Source organism: Micromys minutus (assembly GCF_963924665.1).
Source record: "Micromys minutus genome assembly, chromosome: 11".
NCBI classification, from domain to species: Eukaryota; Metazoa; Chordata; class Mammalia; order Rodentia; family Muridae; genus Micromys; species Micromys minutus.
In genome coordinates this window covers 52,704,431-52,724,260 of record NC_137980.1, presented here as the reverse complement: position 1 = coordinate 52,724,260, position 19,830 = coordinate 52,704,431, and the positions used below count along the sequence as shown (strand labels likewise).

Sequence of the window (19,830 nt, the reverse complement as noted above, 5' to 3'; positions counted from 1 at the left end):
TTCCAGTTTGAAGCTGAAGTATTCTTCTATTTCCAGACTTATTGAACTATCTAATGGGAACATTTATGGTTTAGAGTCTACATAAAAACTTAATGTCCGGGCAGCCAGAGTGACAGATACTTTTAATCCAAGCATTCAGGAGGATCTCTGTGAGTTCAAGGACAGCCAGGGCTACATAGTAAGACCCTGTCTGGAAAAAACAAACTAACCAACAAACAAACAAACAAAGCCCTTACTGTCCCATTCAAAATAGCATCATTTCTTTCCCCAAATCTACTATCTTGCTAGTATTGTCTCTCAGTCACACCCATCACCTCATTGTGACCAAGTACATTTCCAGTGTTCTAATTTGAAGTATCTTTTTACACCTCCTCCCTATTTCATTACTACTGTTAATGCTTTTTCAAGCATTGCTGATCTTTTTTTCCTTTCTTTTGTATTTTTCTTGCCCTTTTTTGGAGGCAAGGTCTTCCTGTGAATTTTATTTTATTGGAGTGTTTTGTGTATATGTATTCTTGCCTGCATGTATGGATATATACATCGCTTGGTACCCACAGAGTTCAGAAGATGGTTGTCAGGTCACCTAGAAGTGGAAGTGCAGTTCTGGATGGTCTGGAACAAAACACAGGTCCTCTGCAAAAGCAATAAGTGCTGTGCTCTTGACTGCTGACACAACTTTCGAGCATTTATTTTATTTGCGCATGCGTTATGCCTGTATGCATGTATGTTTGTGTACATTTGTGCCTGATGCTGGCAGAGGCCAGAAGCACTGGATCCCCTGGAACTGGAATTAGAGACAGTTAAAAGCCACCACCATGTGGGCACTGAGAATTCAAACCCAGGTTCTCCGAATGAACAGCTGTGTTCTTAATCTCTGATCTGTCTCTCCAGCCCTTTCTCTGGTTTTTATAGCTTTCCTTTCAAAAGGTTGTTTTTATTGTCATTCATTGACTTGTGTTGAAAAAAAAGATGTAGAAAGGTGAAATCATTCGCTAAATTTTGTGTAGATCATGAGTAACAGGAGGAAGAGCCAAATCAGCCTTTTCACTCTGTATATCCTCATTACTGTTTGAAAGTAGAAGTGACAGTGCTGGTGCTGATTTGTGGGTAGTGAAGTAGACAAGAAGTAGGTAGCATGGCCTGTGTTCTTTTGAGGCTGGATTTTACTGACTATCTAAGCTTTCAGGAGATGAAGCATGAGTTGGAGTTGGGGTGACCCATTGTTGTTATCCTGCCAAGTGCTGAGTGTTAGAACACATCTGACTGCTGAGCCTCCTCCAGCCTTTGGCTCACTTGTTGTAAAGACAGGTGGTCTGAGAAAGATGCCCTCCAGGTTGATGCACACTGCACATAACATAACAGTACGAGACAACTGTCGGTTCCTTCCTTCCACCCCTCCAGAAAGCTGGGCCCCAGATGGAAGACCTGGAAGCATTTCAGCTGTTCTCTGAAAGGCATTGAGAAAACACTGGCAGGAAGGAAAAGGCAAGCGTAACAGCTCATTACTCTCCTAATCAGATAGGACGACCATCAATTTAATGAAGAAAGCATCCAGACTAGGGACAGCAAGAGCAGGAAGTTTAAGCCTCAAGGTTTTCAGAATACTATAGGTTTTGTAGGGGGATTGTAACATAGCAGATAGGGCTTGGCTTCCTTGATACTTTCTGTTTATATAACCCTTTCCAAAATATAGCCACTGGAAAATGGAACATAAAACAGTTTTGGGGGACATCTTCCCAGTCAGAAAATATGGTAAATGTGCTAAGATGTACCTTGTGGTTAATATGAACATGCTGGGACATACAATCTTAATAACTGATCCTACAAGAAAACTTTTGATTTTTATTTTTAAACTTTCTCATTTAAATTTGTTCTGTGGGGCTGGAGAGATGGTCCAGTGGTTAAGAGCATTAACTGCTCTTCCAGAGGTCTGGAGTTCAATTACCAGCGACCACATGGTGGCTCACAACTATCTGTAATGGGATCTGATGCCCTCTTCTGGTGTGTCTGAAGACAGCAACACAACTCATATATTTAAAAAAAATTTCCCCCCTGTGGTCTTGTGCATTTGAAATTGAAGACAGCCGCTACTACAGTACTTAAGTTTAACAAAACAAAATAAAACCCAGGAAATTAGTGAAAGGGATATAGTTAACTTTAAAGGTGAGCCTGTTAATCAAGTATTCATAGGTTCTCTTGAGTGAGAATTTATTTATTTATTTTATTACCAGGGTTTTACCTTATTTAATCCAAGATGTTTTTATAGCTAGAGTCTGGCTTTGAGCTCCTGATCCTTCTGTTTCTGCCTCCCCAGTGCTGGGATAGTGGGCACTGTGACACCATTCGAGATTCTGTTTTGTTTTTTGTTTTCATAATTTTGGGGATTTTTCTTAGGTGTATATGTGTTTTTGCCTCCGTATATGGGATTCCAGAAGAGGCTGTAAGATTGCCTGGAGCAGGAATTAGGGATGGTTGTGAGCTAGTAACTGAACCTCTGTAAGTGCATCCAGTGCTCTTACCTACTGAGCCATCCATTTCTCCCCACTTGACATCTTTTTTTTTTTCATGTGCATTGGTGTTTTGCTCACATCTATGTCTGTGGGAGCATCAGATCCCCTGGAATTGTAATTATTTTATAAACAGGAGGTGCCACATGGGTGCTGGGCATTGAACCCAGACCCTCTGGAATAACTGCTGAGTTATCTTTCCAGTTATTTCCCGCCTCTCCCAATCTTAAAAGGTCCTTTTCCAGGTCTGCAAGGTGGCTCAGCTAGTAAGGTGTTTACTGCCGAGCCTGATAGCCTGAATTTGATCCCTTGGCCCTACATGGTAGGAGAGAACTGATTCTGGAGAGTTGTCTTCTGACCTGAATACATATCACGGCACCCCCTCCCCCCCACACACAATAAAAAAGTAAAAATGCAATTAGATTTTTAAAAAAGAGGTCCTTCCCTATTCCCCAAATAAGGTGGCATTCACAGAGCTAGATGTTAGGATACACGGACCCTTGGAAGCTTCATCGTAACTTCTGAGTCCTGGAAAAATAGGTTTATTTTCAATTGTCATTGATATTTATTATTATTTTATAGAGAGCTTTGACCTCCTTTCTTTTATTCTTTGCAGTTGGTTGTGAGAAAAGGGTGCCAGCAATGCCTGGATCGCCTGTGGAAGTGAAGATACAGTCAAGATCCTCACCTCCCATCATGCCACCCCTCCCACCAATAAATCCTGGAGGACCGAGGCCAGTGTCCTTTACTCCTACAGCATGTGAGACCTCTTAATTAAGTTGAATTTATAATTCAAGTCATAATTTAGATCTGAGTGACAGGTTTACATTTAACCTTCACTATATATATCATTCAACATGACTACACACACACTGGTGATATATATTTAGAAGTATAGCAATGCTTTCCTATAATCTCAGCCTATAATCAGAGGATCCAAGAATTCTAGGGCAGCCCCTTGGAGTGGCTCATGCCTTTATTCCTGGGGTGTGGGAGGCAGAAACAAGTGGCTCTTAGGGAGTTGAAGGCCAGGCTGGTCTGTACAGTGAGTTCCAGGCCAGTTGAGCTACTTAGTAATACCCTATCCCAAAAACGGGCTGAGGGGGGAGATGTTTCTGTCTGACCTCCAAAAACTTATAGATTGACATGATTTTAATTATTTCAGACGGCGTCACTATGTAGCTGGATATATTTCAATTTGGGAAACTATAAAAATGTAACTGGGCAGTGGTGGCACACACCTTTAATACTAGGACTCAGGAGGCAGAAGTAGGTGGATGTCTGAGTTTGTGACCAGTCTGGTCTATACAGATCGAGTTCTAGGACAGCCAGGGCTACACAAAGAAACCCTGTCCCAAACAACAAAAACGTGATGATATAGTTTTATTTTAAAAGCTGTGAAAAGCTTATCTATAGTGTTAGAGTGACTACAACAAGCCCAGTAATGTACTGTTCTGGGGCACTTCAAAGAGGGTAGCTCTGATCAGGATGGATCTTTCAGTGGAAACAAAGAATTGAAAGACAGCTATTTGCAGCTAATTTTCTAGATTGGTGAGGTGAGTTTTTAAGTGTGGAGCTCTTTAGTAATCTCTTCAAGTGGAAGAAGAGAACTGTTCTCCCTTTTCCTTCAGTCCATTAGCTTTATATCAAATCAGCACCATTATCCTGAAACCTACCTTTTGCTAGGGAATAAACGAAGCAAAAGAATGAAAGAATGCGGGGCAGATAGCTCATCAGGTAAAGATGCCTGCTGCCAAGACTGACAACCTGGTTTTGATCCCCAGAACCCATGTTGTAGAAGGAGAGAACCAACTAACTCCTAGGTCTCAGAGGATTCCACATTCACTATAGCATGTGCACACATATGTATTGAAAGTTTACAAAAACCTAGTAATGTATATGGTATGGTAATATTTACCAAGCAGTCTTTCCTGATGTGTTGATATATGTTGAAACGAAGGGAGAAGTGGAAAGGACTCTACTTCAAGGCCTGTCTCAGAAAGCAAAAACCAAGTATATTTGGGGAGGCAAAAATGGTAGTTTTTTTACATGCAGATTTCTGGAACTCGCTCTGTAGACCAGGCTGTCCTTAAACTCATAGAGATCTACCTGGTTTTGCCTCCAGAGTGCTGGGAGTAAAAGTGTGCACCCAATGCCTGGCTCAGGTTTATTAAATCTATGAAATCTATTAGGATGTACGTTTGAATAAAGCATCACTATCGAATACCAAAGAAAAGGTCTTAACTTCAAGAAATAACCAAGGTATATATAATAAAGAAGAGTTTGCTGGTTCAGATTTGTATATTAGTCTGTCTAGGCAGAAGGAACAGAGATGGAGAAGTAACCGACTATTTTAAGATAAAGGAAGTATGACTGAAGTTCATGCTGGTCTTCATACTTGTAAATGATAGTTTCATTATAAGTAAAGGTTAAAGGACTAGCCTAAAACACAGCTGAAGTCTTATTTTCTGTGCTTTGTTGCTTGCTCACTTAACTTTTGTTTTTGATTTGTAGTCTTATGTAGCCCACTGATCTTGAACTCTATAAAGCCCAGCATGACCTTGAACTCTTGATGTTTCTGTCTCCACCTTCTAAGTACTGGTGGGATCACAGGAATGCCCCCCCCCCCATCCCTATTTTTCTTTTTCTAAGATGGCTCTCTGTAGCTCAGTTTGGCTCCCAAGTTGGAATCCTCCTAACTCTGTCTCCTGAGTATTGGTTTTGTTTTGTTTTGTTTTTTTATGGTGTCTATGGTTAAATATTCCTTCTGTCCCTATGAATTTTCTTTCTTTTTTTTTTTTTTTGTTTTTGTCTTTTGTTGTTGTTTTATGTTTTTTGCAACAGAGGCTCACTATAGCCAGGTGTCCTTGTATCCAATGTCCTCCTTCACCCAAGGGCTGGGATTACATTTGACATTACTATAGCTGACTTTTTTCTATTCTTTGTGGTACCTTATTACAATGATTGTGCGTGGATGTTGTGTCTGCTTGGGTTTTGGGTTTTTTTGTTTTTTTTTTTTTTTTTGTAAATAATGTATTCATTTTGTTCTTTGATAATTTCTTACAATATATTTTGATCGTGTTTCGCCCCCTCCCCCAACTCCTTCAGATCTTCCCCTAGCTATTCAACTTTTATCTTCTCTCTTGTTTGCTGTGTCTGTGTCTATCTGTCTCTTTTCACTCATTTCCCCCCTCTAGTTTGTGTTGCCTGACTACCTCTGGGTGTGGTTGATAGACCAGCTATAACTACATTGAGGAAAATGGACTTTATTTATCCCAGCAAGAATCAAATGCCAATAAATACTCGTGGAGGGGGGGTGGGCATGGCATGGGATGGGACTGGGCTGGATGGGATGGACAGACTTTATACTCACCTCTCCAATCCTCTTCTGTGCTGAAGTTTTATCTGGCTTGAACTTGTGCATACATTTATAATCAATCTCTATAAGTTAATATGTGGATCTGCCTTATTATAAATGAAAAACACTGTTTCCTTGAAGACATCTATTATCTCTGGACCTTATAGTCTTTGTCATAGATTGCCTAAGCCATGAAGGGAGGAGTGTAATATAGATATCCTCTTTAGGGCTGAGCGTTCTGAAACCTTGTATTCTGTGCGTGCAGACCAGTTGTGGGCTTCTGTGTTAGTTGCCATCCACTGCAAGAAACTTGTCTGAAAGTTGAGTGATGCAGGGTGCCAGCAAATGACAGTAGTTCCCCTTAGGACTGACTCATGAGCTGTCTAGCCAGAGGTGCTTCTCCTCCTCGGTCTTGTCAGCCAACTCTTTACTGTAGCTTACAGAGTTTATGTCTGGGTTCGAGACTGGTGGTTTGTTGTCTTCTCTAGAAGCATACATAACATCCTTTTAGCATTTTGAACACTAGCCTGTAAAGGTGAAGCTTCTAGTTAAGTACAAACTAGATTTCTCTGTGTTTGATGACTCCTGCATTGCTATCTCTCGCAGTAGGGCTATTAGAAAGTCCTGGAGAGTAACAAGTTGCACAGCCTTTAAAATTTGGGGCTGAGACTCCATTGTCCAACAGCGTAAAAAGAATTTTCTTAGGTAATGTCAACTGTATAGTTGGGGTATTGTTTCCCCTATTATAGAGTATCACTATTTCAACCCCCTTTTCTCTATGTATTTTAGGAAGCTTCTACAATAGTATGTTTTCTGCATGACCCTTTCAAAGGGCTTTTAATGATGCTTCCCATGTTCCTTCTCTATCCTGCCTTCCCCACCTCTTTTTTTTTTTTTTTTTTAATTTGTTTGCTTGCTTTAAGTCAAGTGTCACTATGTTACTAGGTATAGCCTTATATTCCTGAGCATATACATTTTTTCCCATTCTGGCCCTCTGAGTGGCCATAATTATAACAGAAGCACTTATCACACTTCTGCTTTAACATTTGTACAGTATTCTGTCACCTTTTTTTTTTGTTTGTTTGTTTGTTTTTGACAGTTTGTCTTGACACACAGCAAACTCGTTGAGGATGGAAATACATTTTTTACGCTGAAATGCTTGACAGAATTCAAATGAGTAGATGAAAGAGAACATAAAGGTGAAAAGGTCACCAAAAGATTTAAATTCTGTATGTCAACTGAGTCTTCTCATTCTGGCTTTTTTTTAGTAAGCAATGGCATCAATCATTCCCCTCCTACCCTGAATGGAGCCCCATCGCCACCACAGAGATTCAGCAATGGTCCTGCCTCCTCCACGTCATCAGCACTAACAAATCAACAGTTGCCAGCTACTTGTGGTGCTCGGCAACTCAGCAAGTTGAAACGCTTTCTCACTACTCTGCAACAATTTGGAAATGACATCTCACCTGAGATTGGCGAGAAGGTGCGGACTCTTGTTCTAGCCTTGGTGGTAAGTACAGCTTCACCTCCATTTGCTGCCTAAGAAGTCGTGGTATTTCTGCTCCTTCCCAAACCATGTAGATAGTGTGTGCCAGATTAGTTATCTTACAGGTTGTGTAAAACTGTAGAATCAATAGATTTCGCAGCAGTATTTATTCATCAGAAAAATCTTCAATGTGTCTTATTATCTAAGGTGTTGATTTAATTCCAGGAGGCAGCTTTGGATCTATCTTCAACAGCCATCACAGGCCAACCAAGTTAATAGAAAGTTGTTTGTATGACAGTATAGTTAGTAGCTTGTGCATTATTTGAAAACCAGTTGTAATTTTCAAAACATTATTTTGTAAAATTAGAAGTTTCATTATCTAAATAAATACTAAGTAGTTTTGCTCAGCTCCTTCTGCATAGTTTCTTTAGTTTTTATTTTATACTGATCATAGTGAGCCTGCTTATAATGGATTTAACTTTTCTATATTGCCTTCTGGGTAAGATTGAATATTCTCAATTTATAAGGGAAGTGCTACTAGCTCTCAGAATTTGCAAATAAAATACTGTGAAATTAACTCTTGATAAAAGCATTCTGTGTTTTTTAATGCATGTTAGCTTCTATTTATGATGAAAGATGAATTATGGTACTAGTCCTTAAAGGTTACATTTTTTTTTCTCCAAATACAATTTAGGAAAACCCCTGGGGTTCCCCAGTATACTGGAGGCAGGGGATGGAACATAGTGGTAGATCCTTGTCTAGTACTGGGTACAGTCCCAGTACTCTGGGTCTTTGGGCAGAAAGATCAGGAGTTACATTGTTTCACAATAAGTGAAGCAAAGCTATGTGTGTATCAGATCCTATCCTCAACCAAAAACCAAACAGGGTCTCATGCAGGGCAACTTGCCTTGATCCAGTTATAGTCTCGGACGTTGAACTCGTCTTGATTCTTCTGTCTCTACCCTTTTAGCACAAGAATTTCAGGCATGAGCTATTATTATTTTGCTGTACTGGTTTATAATACCATAATTTCTATGCTCTGTCCTTTGACAAACATTTGAATTGTTTGCATTTAGGGTTAATGTGTCAGGAGTCCCTAATACTACCCCACGTTTATAGATTGGTTATCTTCTCTAGACATGATATATAATAGTGCTCGTAACCAACATTTATTCTAGAGATAAAATAAAAATAGACAGGAAGATCATAAAGGAGAATCTACATGGGCAGAGCCAGGGAGAATCCATGTACTGCCTTCTTTGACTTAGGTTCTCCTCATTCCATGATTACACAGAACATACTCTCCTGAGCAGAGAAACTAGATAATAGTGCTCAGAGAAGCCTGAAGAGTGCTCAGGACTTGTCCTGTGACTGGGTCTTGTTGACCATCTCTCTATACCTAGCTCCTCATATATGGATTCCAATGTTTTGGCATAATCAGAAACAGTGAGCCAATTCTATAGCTTAGAGAAAGTCTGAGGTTAATTCCTTTGTTTATTTAGAGAAAATCCTACTTATTAGTCAAAATATAAACTAGCATTTTTGAATTGAGACTAACTTAACCCCCCCCCCTTTTTTTAGTTTATTCTTGTATGTGCATGAGTGTTTTGTACACACATTGTGTGTGAAGTGTCAGAGGAGGCCAGAAGACGTGCATGGGATGTTGGTGTCACATGGTCCCCTTAAAGAAGGGCCAGTGCTCATAACGAGCCATCTCCCCAAGATTTATTTAGTTTTATTTTATATATATGAGTGTTTCCCCTGCAGGTATGTCTATGCCTAATAATGTGTAGTGCCCAGAGAGCCAGGAGAGAGTATTGTATCCTTAGGATCTTTGTTCAGTTTAGTGGTTTTTCTCAGTCCAGAGCTCTTCCAGCCCTCACTTGCTCTGGTGCTGTCTCTGGAGCTTGGTGGGTATGAGAACCCATCTCATCACTGTTTTTGTACTTTTAAGTTTTAATCATATATTTTATATACAGATTACACTACAGTCATTTTAGTTTTTAGTAAGTTGGAACAGTAGGTGAAAAGTAGAAAACACAAAGGTGATGACTTCCTCTTCAAAGAATTATTCATTGCCCCAATTAGTGACAAAGTGAACAGTCTATAAACAAGCTAAGGCATTATAAACTGACTGTTGATGGAGGGTAGAGTTCAGGGGCCCAAGTGATAACCACCTATTTTGTTTCTGAGGGAACAGGGCCAAAAATCTCTAATGAACCTGGGAATTTATAGAAACATACAATAGGCTATATTGAATCTGGTTTAACAGTGCTGTAGTGTAGCTTCTCCCAACCCTAGTTAAGTGGCAACAGAAGCCCTTTAAAGCATTAACAATGTACAGATTGCACTAGGTAAGTGAGCATTTGCTTCCAGATACTTGAATTGCACCTCTAAGTACATAATAGGGCAGAACCCAGAGTGCACAGGCAGGGGCAAGCAGCTTGGACTTAGTAACTGGACATGCTCTGATCTCAGTTCCCTTGCCGTTACTGGTTTTGTGATTTCATGGAGGAGCTTGGGAGCCTTGTCTGTGGCTGCCAGACAAGCTGCTGCCTATCTCTTGCTGCCATTTTCATCCTCTCCAACCATCAGCTTCAGCTGTGTTGTAGCCTCTGCCCCTGGCAGTGTGTACTTCAGGACCATACCTGTGGCTTGAGTGCTTGCCTGCTCCAGGAATGAAGCTTTCTGTGTAATCTCAATCTCATAATGGCTGACTCCATCCAGAATCAAGCATCTCTGGTTGTGCAAAGTCTACAAACCATGGTCTCAGGCTTCTCTGAGTACCCAGCAGTAATAAGGAAGATAGTTCCACTTAGGAGCACCTTGAGCTGCTAGTTGTAAAACTCAGCACACTGGAGTAGTGGGTCAGGTAGCACATGTGCTGAAGTGCCACCTTCTGGCTGCAGCACCTGTCATAGAAGCATTTCCCACACCGGGTGCAGTGATCCTTTCCAGTGATAACACTACATACATCTTAGACATTCCTTCTCAAGAACTCACTGCTGTTCTTCCAAGCAGAATGGGCTTGCACTAGTACGTACCATAGTTCCCTGGGTGAGCCCTTATGCCACTACCCATGCTGAGCCACACAGGGCAGCTCACTTTATCACTTTCAAGTTTATAATGCATTACATTCCCATGTGTGCCACTGTGGTCACAGCTAGCATCATTGCCATTCATCTTCAGAACTACTTTCATCTACTTGGTTTGTCAAGATTATGTCTCATGTAGCCCAGGCTTAATTCATTGTGTAGCTAAAGATGACTTTAATCTATTTTTCAGCTTCTACCTCCCCAGGGTTAAGGCTATAATCAAGTGCCACCATGTTCAATTATGTTGTACTGGGGATCATATTCAGGCCTTCATGTATTCCAGAAAAGCACTGTACCAATAGAGCTTCCCCTCAACCCTGTCATGGTCTGACAATGACATGACGAGTGTGCAAGTGCTTTCTTGTGTCATCTGTGTGTCCTCTGAAGAGTGCTAAGTGTTGCTTCTGCTTTGTCAGTTAGGGGAAAGTTTTCTATCATTGTAGACTTTTCCATTTCATAGTCTCAGATCAGCTGACAATCTGCTTTTCATGCAGGCCTGCATTTTCTTTTCCCTTTTCTTTCTATTTTTATATTTTAATCTTATTTATTTAGAATATTTGTAGACATGACTGTGTTAAAGGAGTTCTATTGTCCTTTTCTGGCCTCCACAGGCACCAAACACTCACATGTTACATGTACAAACATGTAGGCAAAATATACACAATAATCAAAAATATAAATCTTTAAAATGTTTGCAGAAGCATCACCTTAGGAAGTGAATTTAAAAGCTGTGTTCAGGGGAAATGCATGTCATACAGCTTGGCTGTAGTGCTTTTCTTTACGAAGCCATCTTGCTGCCAGCCCAAGACCTGTGTACTGGGCTTGACCAGTGGCCAGTATATAGACACTGTGTGTCAGTGAGTTTCATAAGATGCTAACAGTGGAGGAGATTAGAGAAATGGCTCATTATATGTAACCTTTCTAATTTTAAATTTTCTATATAGAAATTATATAAAATGTAGCAAAAATAGAAAAAGGGAAGGTAAGCCTGTATGAATTGATTGTGTGAGTAATTTGTCTTGTGTACATCTGCATACCATATGCATCCTGGTACCCTCAGAGGCCCAAAAGAGGATGTTATTAGATTATAATTTTTCTCAAAAAAAATTAAAAGGTATACATTAAATAGTTGTAGCACTTGGTAAGCTGTTCACGCTACCCTGAGTCTCAGAGAGATCCTGTCTACACAGACAAGCATGCGGGCCTGTCTCTATCCTACTTTATCTTCTGAGTCCATTGCAGGTGTTCCCTAGGACTAAATCTTCTAATAGTTTGTCTTTCAAATTTTCTTTCTCCCAAAAATTCCTGAGCCTTTAAAACAAAAAATTATTAAGCTGGATGGGGGTGGTAGACACCCTTAACCCCAGGGTTCAAGTGAGTCTCTGTGTTCTCAGACAGCCAAAGATACAGAGAAACCCTGTCTCAAAACCCTTTGTTCCCTAGGATGAGATGTAGTAGTAGTAGTGCATAACTTTAATCCCTTCACTCTAGCAGATAGAGTCATGAAGAACTCCAGAAGTTCAAGCCAGCTAAAGCTACATAGTTAGATGCTGTACCAAGAATCAAAACAAATTTTTAAGAATTTTATTTATTTCAGTATTGTTCCTGTGTAAACACTTGTGCCATTGTATGTACATGGAAGTCAGAGATGGCACTCAGGTTTGGCAGTAAGCACCTCTACCCACAGAATCTTCTCACTATTACAATTACAAGAAACCTAGTAATCTGATTTCCTGCTGGACTGTGAAGGAAAGGAGATAAAAAAACAGTTAAGCAAAAACTAAACAGTTCTGTTCTTAGTGATTTAACAGTTGACTGGAGGCAGTCTGGTACGACAGTTCACTCCTCTGAGATGCAGTCTGCCCTACTTTGGCTCCACAGGAGCCTTGAGTCTCTTCCAATGGAGTGAGTCACTGCTAGAAATTTGTATTGTTACTTTATCTATCCATAGGGAAAATTCAGATCATTCCTCTGGCCTTTCTGTACCGTTAGTCTACATAACTTTTTTGCTGAGTATGCCCAGTTTTGGATGTTGAATACTATTTATCTTTTCAGAACTCAACAGTGACAATTGAAGAATTCCATTGCAAACTCCAGGAGGCTACAAACTTTCCTCTTCGTCCATTTGTGATTCCATTTCTCAAGGTAATTCTGAGAAGCGGTCATTGTAATTTATCATCAGCATTTCCTCAAGGTCTACTGGTCATTGATCACAAGGTCTGTGATCTCAGCAAGGACAGCTTGTGCATTTTCATAAAACTTTGTTTTATTTGGGGCTGATAGGTCTGGAAATCGGCTTCATATATAATGATTTCTTACAGACACTGTAGTTAGCCTCCAGGAGCAAGTACAGGAAGAAAATGTATGAGTTTGTGGGAGTGGGGATGTCACTACATCTTGTAGGTGTGGTCTAAAGATAAAGAGTATGTGTTATCTGAGAAGAGACCCTTTTCAAAGAGAGGCAGTGGTTGTGTTTCCTCAAAACCCAGATTATACAGTCTATTGATGTCATGTTGAATTATTGTTCTCTGAATTATTGAATTATTGCACATAACCTTTTGTGTACATTGCTTTAAATTATGCTTACACTGTCTTAGTTAGGTTATTGCTGTGAAGAGATACCATGATGATCATGGCAGGTCTCATAAAGGAAAATATTTAATTAGGGCTGGTTTACAGTTTTAAAGGGCTAGTCTATTAAATGTCATGACCTGCTGGCAGACTGAGTGTTGGAGAAGGAGCTGAGAGTTCTACATCTTGATCACTAGGTAGCTGATGACTGTGCATATATGAGACCTCAAAGCCTTCCTCCATGATGACACACTTCCTCCAGTAAGGCCACACCTACTTCAGGGCCATACCTCCTAATAGTTCCACTCTCTATGGGTCAGCCATTCAAGCACATGAGTTTGTGGGGGCCATTTCTATTTAAAACACCACACATACTTTCCTAAAAGTGCTTTTAATTTTAAGAAATTTTGTGCTGTAAAATGGTACAATATGCTTCCTTCGTGGCCTCAAAACCAATTTCCCAAAAAGGAGCATTTCATAATCATTTCTGTTTTTCTTCAGATATTTTTTTAAAAAGTTGATGTGACACATTTAAATTACCAAATGAGAAATTCCATTTTTTCATGATAGTGAGGATCCAACCTGGGGCTTCAAGCATTCCAGGTACATGCTCTCTCAAGGATCCGTGTCCAGAGCCCTTAATCAAGATGTTAACATTCTGACAACACCTGTGTCTGATGTACAGACTTTATCTTTACTAGTATCCCACTAATGCTCTTTACAATAAAATTAAGCCTCTGTTATCTGTATGTGTGTGTGGGTTAATAAACTGGATTCCTCAGTCATACAAAACATGCTAAAGGGAGTTGGGAATGAAGACCGTCTCATAGTTGTTAAAGACCACAGAATGAGCAAAACTCCAAAATTTTCAACCTGTAGCTTTCTAGATAATAGGGCACAGATCCAGTTGGCTGATGGCTAAGAGGGATGGATTGGGGAGAGAAAGTGGGTGTGGTGCATAAAGAGTTTTGAAGGGACTAGCAAGTGTGCCTGTCTCTCTTTATTTTTTATCTCCCTATTGGCCCTGTGTCCCTTTCTGTTTTATCTCCCTATTGTCAAGAGGACTCTGCCACATAGTATCACCTAATTATAGCAGAGGATAGAACATTTGAGCAGGAAGCTAGGTAAAAGGACTGGTTACATCAGTTTCCTCCACAGATGCTATCTGAGGGACGATTCTTTTCCTCTCAGCTACTGGCCTTTTCTTACACAACTAAGGTATGGGGAAGCCCACTGTGAAATTATCTTCCTGGTGCATCCCATGGTTTATCCTCTGTGCCTGTGCTATTGCTTTTTCTAGTCAGCTAATATAATGTCTGGAAAGGGCTTGAGGGACAATAATGAGATGGGAGTGGGAGGTGGGCGGGGAGCATGGCCCAAGTCATGACATTAAAAGAGACAAGTTGAGGACTCTTGTCTGCCCAGTACACCAGGAGGCAATTCCTATTCTCTCCTATTCTCGGTGGCTTTGGAACACTAGAGCTTTTGTATGAAGTACTTGCCACCATTAAAGCTTCTGCCATCTCAGAAATGGAAAGAAATGTAATTCTTAAAGATTCTTTTCACTGTGTAGTCCTTATTGGCCTGAAACTCTCTCTCAGTGGACTAGACTTGTCTTGAGCTCAGAGGTCCTTCAGCCTATGCATCTGCAGTGCTAGGATTACAGATGTGTGCTACCATGCCTCTGCTTTACAAGTGAAAAACCCAAGTTTTTTGTTGAATGTGGGATCATGGTCTGGGTCTATATTTACATGGCTCCATACACATTGCATGGAGTATTAATCTGGAACAATTTCTCCACTTTTAATGAGTGTTTCAGCTTTGAATAATTTTATTTTTAATCATCTGTATGAGTGTTCGTGCTTGTGGAATCCAGAGAAGGGTATTGGGTCCCCTGGAACTGGCTTTACTGCTGGTTTTGAGCCATCTGTCCTGATTACTGGGTTCTTTAATGTGAGCCATTTTTCTAGCACCAAGAGCTAAATAGAGAGCACTGATCATTGTAAAGAAGCTTAGCCTGCTTTGTTCAGGCTTCCTTCTCTTGAAGCTTAAAGATATTTGATACATTTTAGTGAAGCATTTCAGATAGGTTAGTATATGGTGTTGCATGCCTATAATCCCAGCATCTAAGAGGCCCTGGTCTATATAGCAAATTTCTGGCTAGCTGGTGGCTACATAGCAAGATCATTTCAAAATCCAAAGACAGTGTATATGTATAAATCTTCACCACCCCCTAAAAAAAGGAATTACAGTAAGAGGCGTCACTACATACATGCTGACACAGTGCATAATAATGATTAGTGATGCCTTTGATAATATCAATGATTGGTAATCATTAATAATACCTTTTTTGACAATTTAGTAAAGCTGATTGTCTGCCATGTTTTTTTTTTCTATAAAGTTAATATTTTCTCTGATTAAATGATTATTTTCCCACATGATATGTTGGCACACAACTGCATTTCCAGTACCTGGGATGTTAGGCAAGGGGATCAGCTTCCCAAGTGCTAGAACTAGAGGTGTAGGATATTGTGCCTGGTCTGTTGCTAGTTCTTAGAATCGATTTGGACTGTAGTATAGCAGGCCAGTCACATCAGGAAGATATTCTGGAATGAAGTTTCCAAACCTATACTCAGCTCTGCTTCTAGCTTGGAAACCATGGAGGATGAAAGGATGACAGTGACCCTTGTCAGCTCTGTCAGCTTTGGAGCACCTGTGCTGCTTGTACCATGTCTGAATCTGTATACAATTAGTCACTGAGAATGTACAATAAAGAAATCATTATTAGTTATAATAAAATCAAGCTAGGCAGTGGTGGCTCATGCCTTTGATCCCAGGACTCGGGAGACAGAGGCAGCCTGGTCTAAAGAGTGAGTTCTAAGACAGTCAGGACTACACAGAGGAACCCTGTCTCAAAATGCCAAATAGTAAATAAATTAAGAAATTTGTGTTAACTGAACATGTCACACATGTAAAGATCTGACATGCTTCTTTTTCAATAACATTTTTACAGTTATAAGATTAAGATTCTAGACCAGACTTAAGAAGTGTTTCATGGGCTGGAAAGATAGCTCAGTGGTTAAGAGCATTGGCTGCTCTTCCAAAGGTCCTGAGTTCAAATCCCAGCAACCACATGGTGGCTCACAGCCATCTGTAATGGGATATGATGCCCTCCTCTGGTGTGTCTGAAGACAGCTACAGTGGACTCACATAAATAAATAATCTTTTTTAAAGCAGTGTTTCATATTGTCCAGTTCTCTATTCTTAACTATGTTATTTGGAAAACAGCATGAGGTAGGTTGTTATAGCAGTTTTTTTGCTACCATTTCAAATGCTTTTAAAAACGCACTAATTCTGGTGCTTGCTAAGTTAACCCTCAGTGAGGGTGTAACTACTTGAATGCATTAGAACTTTGACTTGTTTATTTGTCCCTTGAGGTAAAGGTCCTCCCTGTATTATCTTTAAGTATAATGGAAAATACAATTTTTTTGATGTATATAAAAAGAAATCTGGAAAAGAATTAGAATTTTGGCGTGTGTGTGTGTGTGTGTGTGTGTGAATCTATCAAATTTTTTTCTTAATATGAGAAGGAAAAGATAGCAAAATACAACCCCCCCCCCAGATTACATTATTCCCAGTACTCCTCTTCAAAACCCCATTTCTAAAGTAATCCTGGTTTCTGAGATTACAAGATTTCTCCAGAGAACCCTAAGAGAAAGTTGAATGCCACTATCAGAGAAGGGTTGTGATTAGAAGAGAGAAGCAAGGACTTGTAATTCTCCTTTTTAGGAATTAGTAATTTTCTAACTGGCCAGTCTTCAAGAAAATGTGTATTTTGGATGCTGGAGATACAGTTTTGCAATAGAGCATTTGCCCATTCTTCATTGGGCCCTAGTCCTGTTTCCCAGACTGAAAACATTCCTGCTGAAATGTGTTTTAGGGTTGGAGAGATTATAAGAGTGCTTGCTGGTGATGTAGAGCACCCATAGTGCTACGGCTCACAGCCCATTGTAACTCCAGCTCCAGGGGGTCTGCACTCACATCCCCAAACTCAAACACACAATTAAAAATGAAAGACATCTTTAAAAAAAAAAACTAGAAAAAATGAATGTTTTAAAATTATGCTCAATAAATCTTTATTGTGCTCTGTATCAGGCCATAAGAATAACTAAGGTACAGTCCCTTTAAGAAGACTGAAGTCAGCACATGCCTTTTAATTCCAGCACTTGGGAGGCAGAGGCAGGCGGATCACTGAGTTTGAAGCCAGCCTGATCTACAGATCGAGTTCCAGGATACCCAGGGCTATATAGAAAAAACCCTGTCTTGAAAAACAAAAAAGATGATTGAAATCTTCCTGGGGGGAAGAAACAGACCAATCAGCAACTCAAAAAATGTCCCTTTACTACTTGGATGTCACTACTAGTGAGTGTTAGAGGGAGAAAAGCAGAGGGCTTTGTTTGGTCTGTGAGCACATTGAGACTTTAATGTCTGTAGATAGGGCTCAGCAGAAAACTGCCTCTTTCTTTTCAAGGCCAACCTGCCCCTGCTGCAGCGTGAACTGCTGCACTGTGCCCGGGCTGCCAAGCAGACCCCGTCCCAGTACCTGGCCCAGCATGAGCACCTTCTGCTCAACACCAGTATCGCATCTCCTGCTGACTCTTCTGAACTGCTTATGGAGGTTCATGGAAATGGGAAGAGGCCCAGTCCGGAAAGGTGAGCAGAGAAGAGTCTGTTTTGTTTTTCTAGAGCCACTCTGCTTTAAAAGAAAGGGTTTGGTTGTTGGGTTGTAGGCATATAATATCTTAGACTTTCCAAGATTAGTTTTTCTTTGTCCCAGCAACACTTCAGGTGACTGCAGATTCCTTTGGAGGACCTCTGTCCTAGAATTTAGACAAGTTCACTGTCCCAGAAGTGGAAGAACACCCAGTCCCTTGATCTTTTTACTCTGCCACCTGCAAAAAAGATGTCTTTATGAGATTTGCGGGACCTCACCTCTGGGAAGCAGCAGTGCCACAGCATTCGTCAGTCAGTTGTCTTTCACTGTTGTTCTCTGCCTTGAGATACAGCTAACTCACAGGTTGGAGACTCCCAGGATTGTCATCTCCCTTAAGCCAATGACAAGTGTCAGGTTGTGATTGTGAATGCTGTTCTGTCAAACAACTGTGCCTCCTTTGCTTTATTCTCATTGGCTATTTCTGAATAATGGTCTCTAAATTGGGATTCTTTTGGTGGAAGTGGGGTTCAAGACAGGGTTTCTGTGTGTAACCCTGGCTATCCTGGAACTTACTCTGTAGACCAGGCTGGTCTCAAACTCAGAGATTTGCCTGCCTTTGTCTCCTGAGTGTTGGGATTAAAGATGTGCAGCACCACTGCTGGGCCAAATTGAGCTTCTTAAAACCTCCTCAGTATTGTTTAATTGTTCATTGTTTCACAGAACTCAAGAACATTAGCTGGCTTATGATCAAGGATGTATTCATAGGATACTGATGAACAGTATAGGTAAAGGCATGGCACAGAGTGGCACTGGGTATGTGGAGTGGGTCTGTCCTCTCCTGGTAGTTGCACCATCATCTCCATTGAGATGCTTCATTCCATAGGTGTGCTTGATGACAGCTAACTCATGATTGACTTAACCGCCAATCACCTTCCTTCCCTAGGGGTGAATAGTGTAATTCTGCCTTGGTCCTTCTCATAAGCAGCCCCAATCCTGAAGCTACCTAGTAGTTGCCAGCCTACAGTTTCTTAGACTTTGCACTTGGAAGACTCTACGGACTTTATGACTTGCGTGTCAGAAAGTGGGATAAAGTGGCTGCCACAGTAACGTACGAGTTGTTGAGGAAGCAGTATTGAACAACAATAGAAGGCTTATTACAGTTAAACCCATATTGAGTCATAGAGGTAGTTTTCTTCTCAGCAACTCACCTCCATAGTCACACATTTGACCTTCAGCATTCCTAAACTTCCTCAGTTCTTGTCCCATTCAGTTTCCCTCTTCCTGTGTCACGGTTGGGCTCTGCCTACTTTTGAGTGAATTTGGACTCTCTTCATGCTGGAATAAAAAAAGCACTTATAAATTGTGTCTGGCCTGAAGACAGTTTGGTTCATACCAAACTAGGTATGGGAACACTCACCAGAAAAGGCACTAAAGTCAGGTCTCTAGTTTAGCTGACAGCTGGGACAAGGGCTGAAGGGCTGGGAGTATAAAGTATGAGGCATGTGCTTAGTATGTGGGCTGCAGCACCAAAAATAGCCATTCTTGCTTTGGAAATTTCAGAAAAACCACAGTCATCCTGCTTTGGAAAGTGAATAGAGCAAAATATAATGCTCGAGGGTTCTGGGTTCCATAACATCAATGGTGCTGGGAAGAAGCAGCTATCCTGAGACTTGTAGGGATGTTAACATAGACACTTCTTGACAGGCTCCTATAAGCACTTTATTTTCTTCCACAGGAGGGACGAGAATAATTTTGAAAGAGATGCAGTTCCTCCTGAACCGCCTGCCAAGAGACTGTGTACTATCAGCCCTGCTCCTCGGCATAGTCCAGCCCTCACTGTTCCCCTTATGAATGCTGGGGGCCAGTTCCATCCTACTCCACCACCTCTTCAGCACTACACGTTAGAAGACATTGCAACTTCTCACCTGTATCGGGAACCAAACAAGATGCTAGAACACCGAGAAGTTCGTGAGAGGCACCACAATCTTAGTAAGTGATCTCAACAGCATGACAATGCTTTAATCATGAAGAAATTCACAGATTGCTTTCCTATTCAGTGATGAAAGCCAAATAATATCATTGTTGCCTTTTTCTGTTGA

At 40.7% G+C, this 19,830-nt stretch overlaps 1 protein-coding gene across 3 annotated transcripts in view; it reads left to right on the top strand.

Moving 5' to 3' along the window:
* CBFA2T2 (CBFA2/RUNX1 partner transcriptional co-repressor 2) overlaps positions 1-19,830 on the top strand; it is an 89,524-nt gene that overhangs the window by 53,283 nt on the left and 16,411 nt on the right. For 2 of the 3 annotated variants that reach the window (XM_080924967.1, XM_080924966.1), the window contains exons 2-6: positions 3,124-3,267; positions 7,134-7,375; positions 12,502-12,591; positions 17,549-17,730; positions 19,467-19,720. In XM_080924967.1, the coding sequence (XP_080781093.1) occupies positions 3,124-3,267; positions 7,134-7,375; positions 12,502-12,591; positions 17,549-17,730; positions 19,467-19,720 (912 nt within the window). The remainder of the gene's footprint in view (positions 1-3,123; positions 3,268-7,133; positions 7,376-12,501; positions 12,592-17,548; positions 17,731-19,466; positions 19,721-19,830) is intronic. The other variant, XM_080924968.1, reaches the window with a different exon arrangement.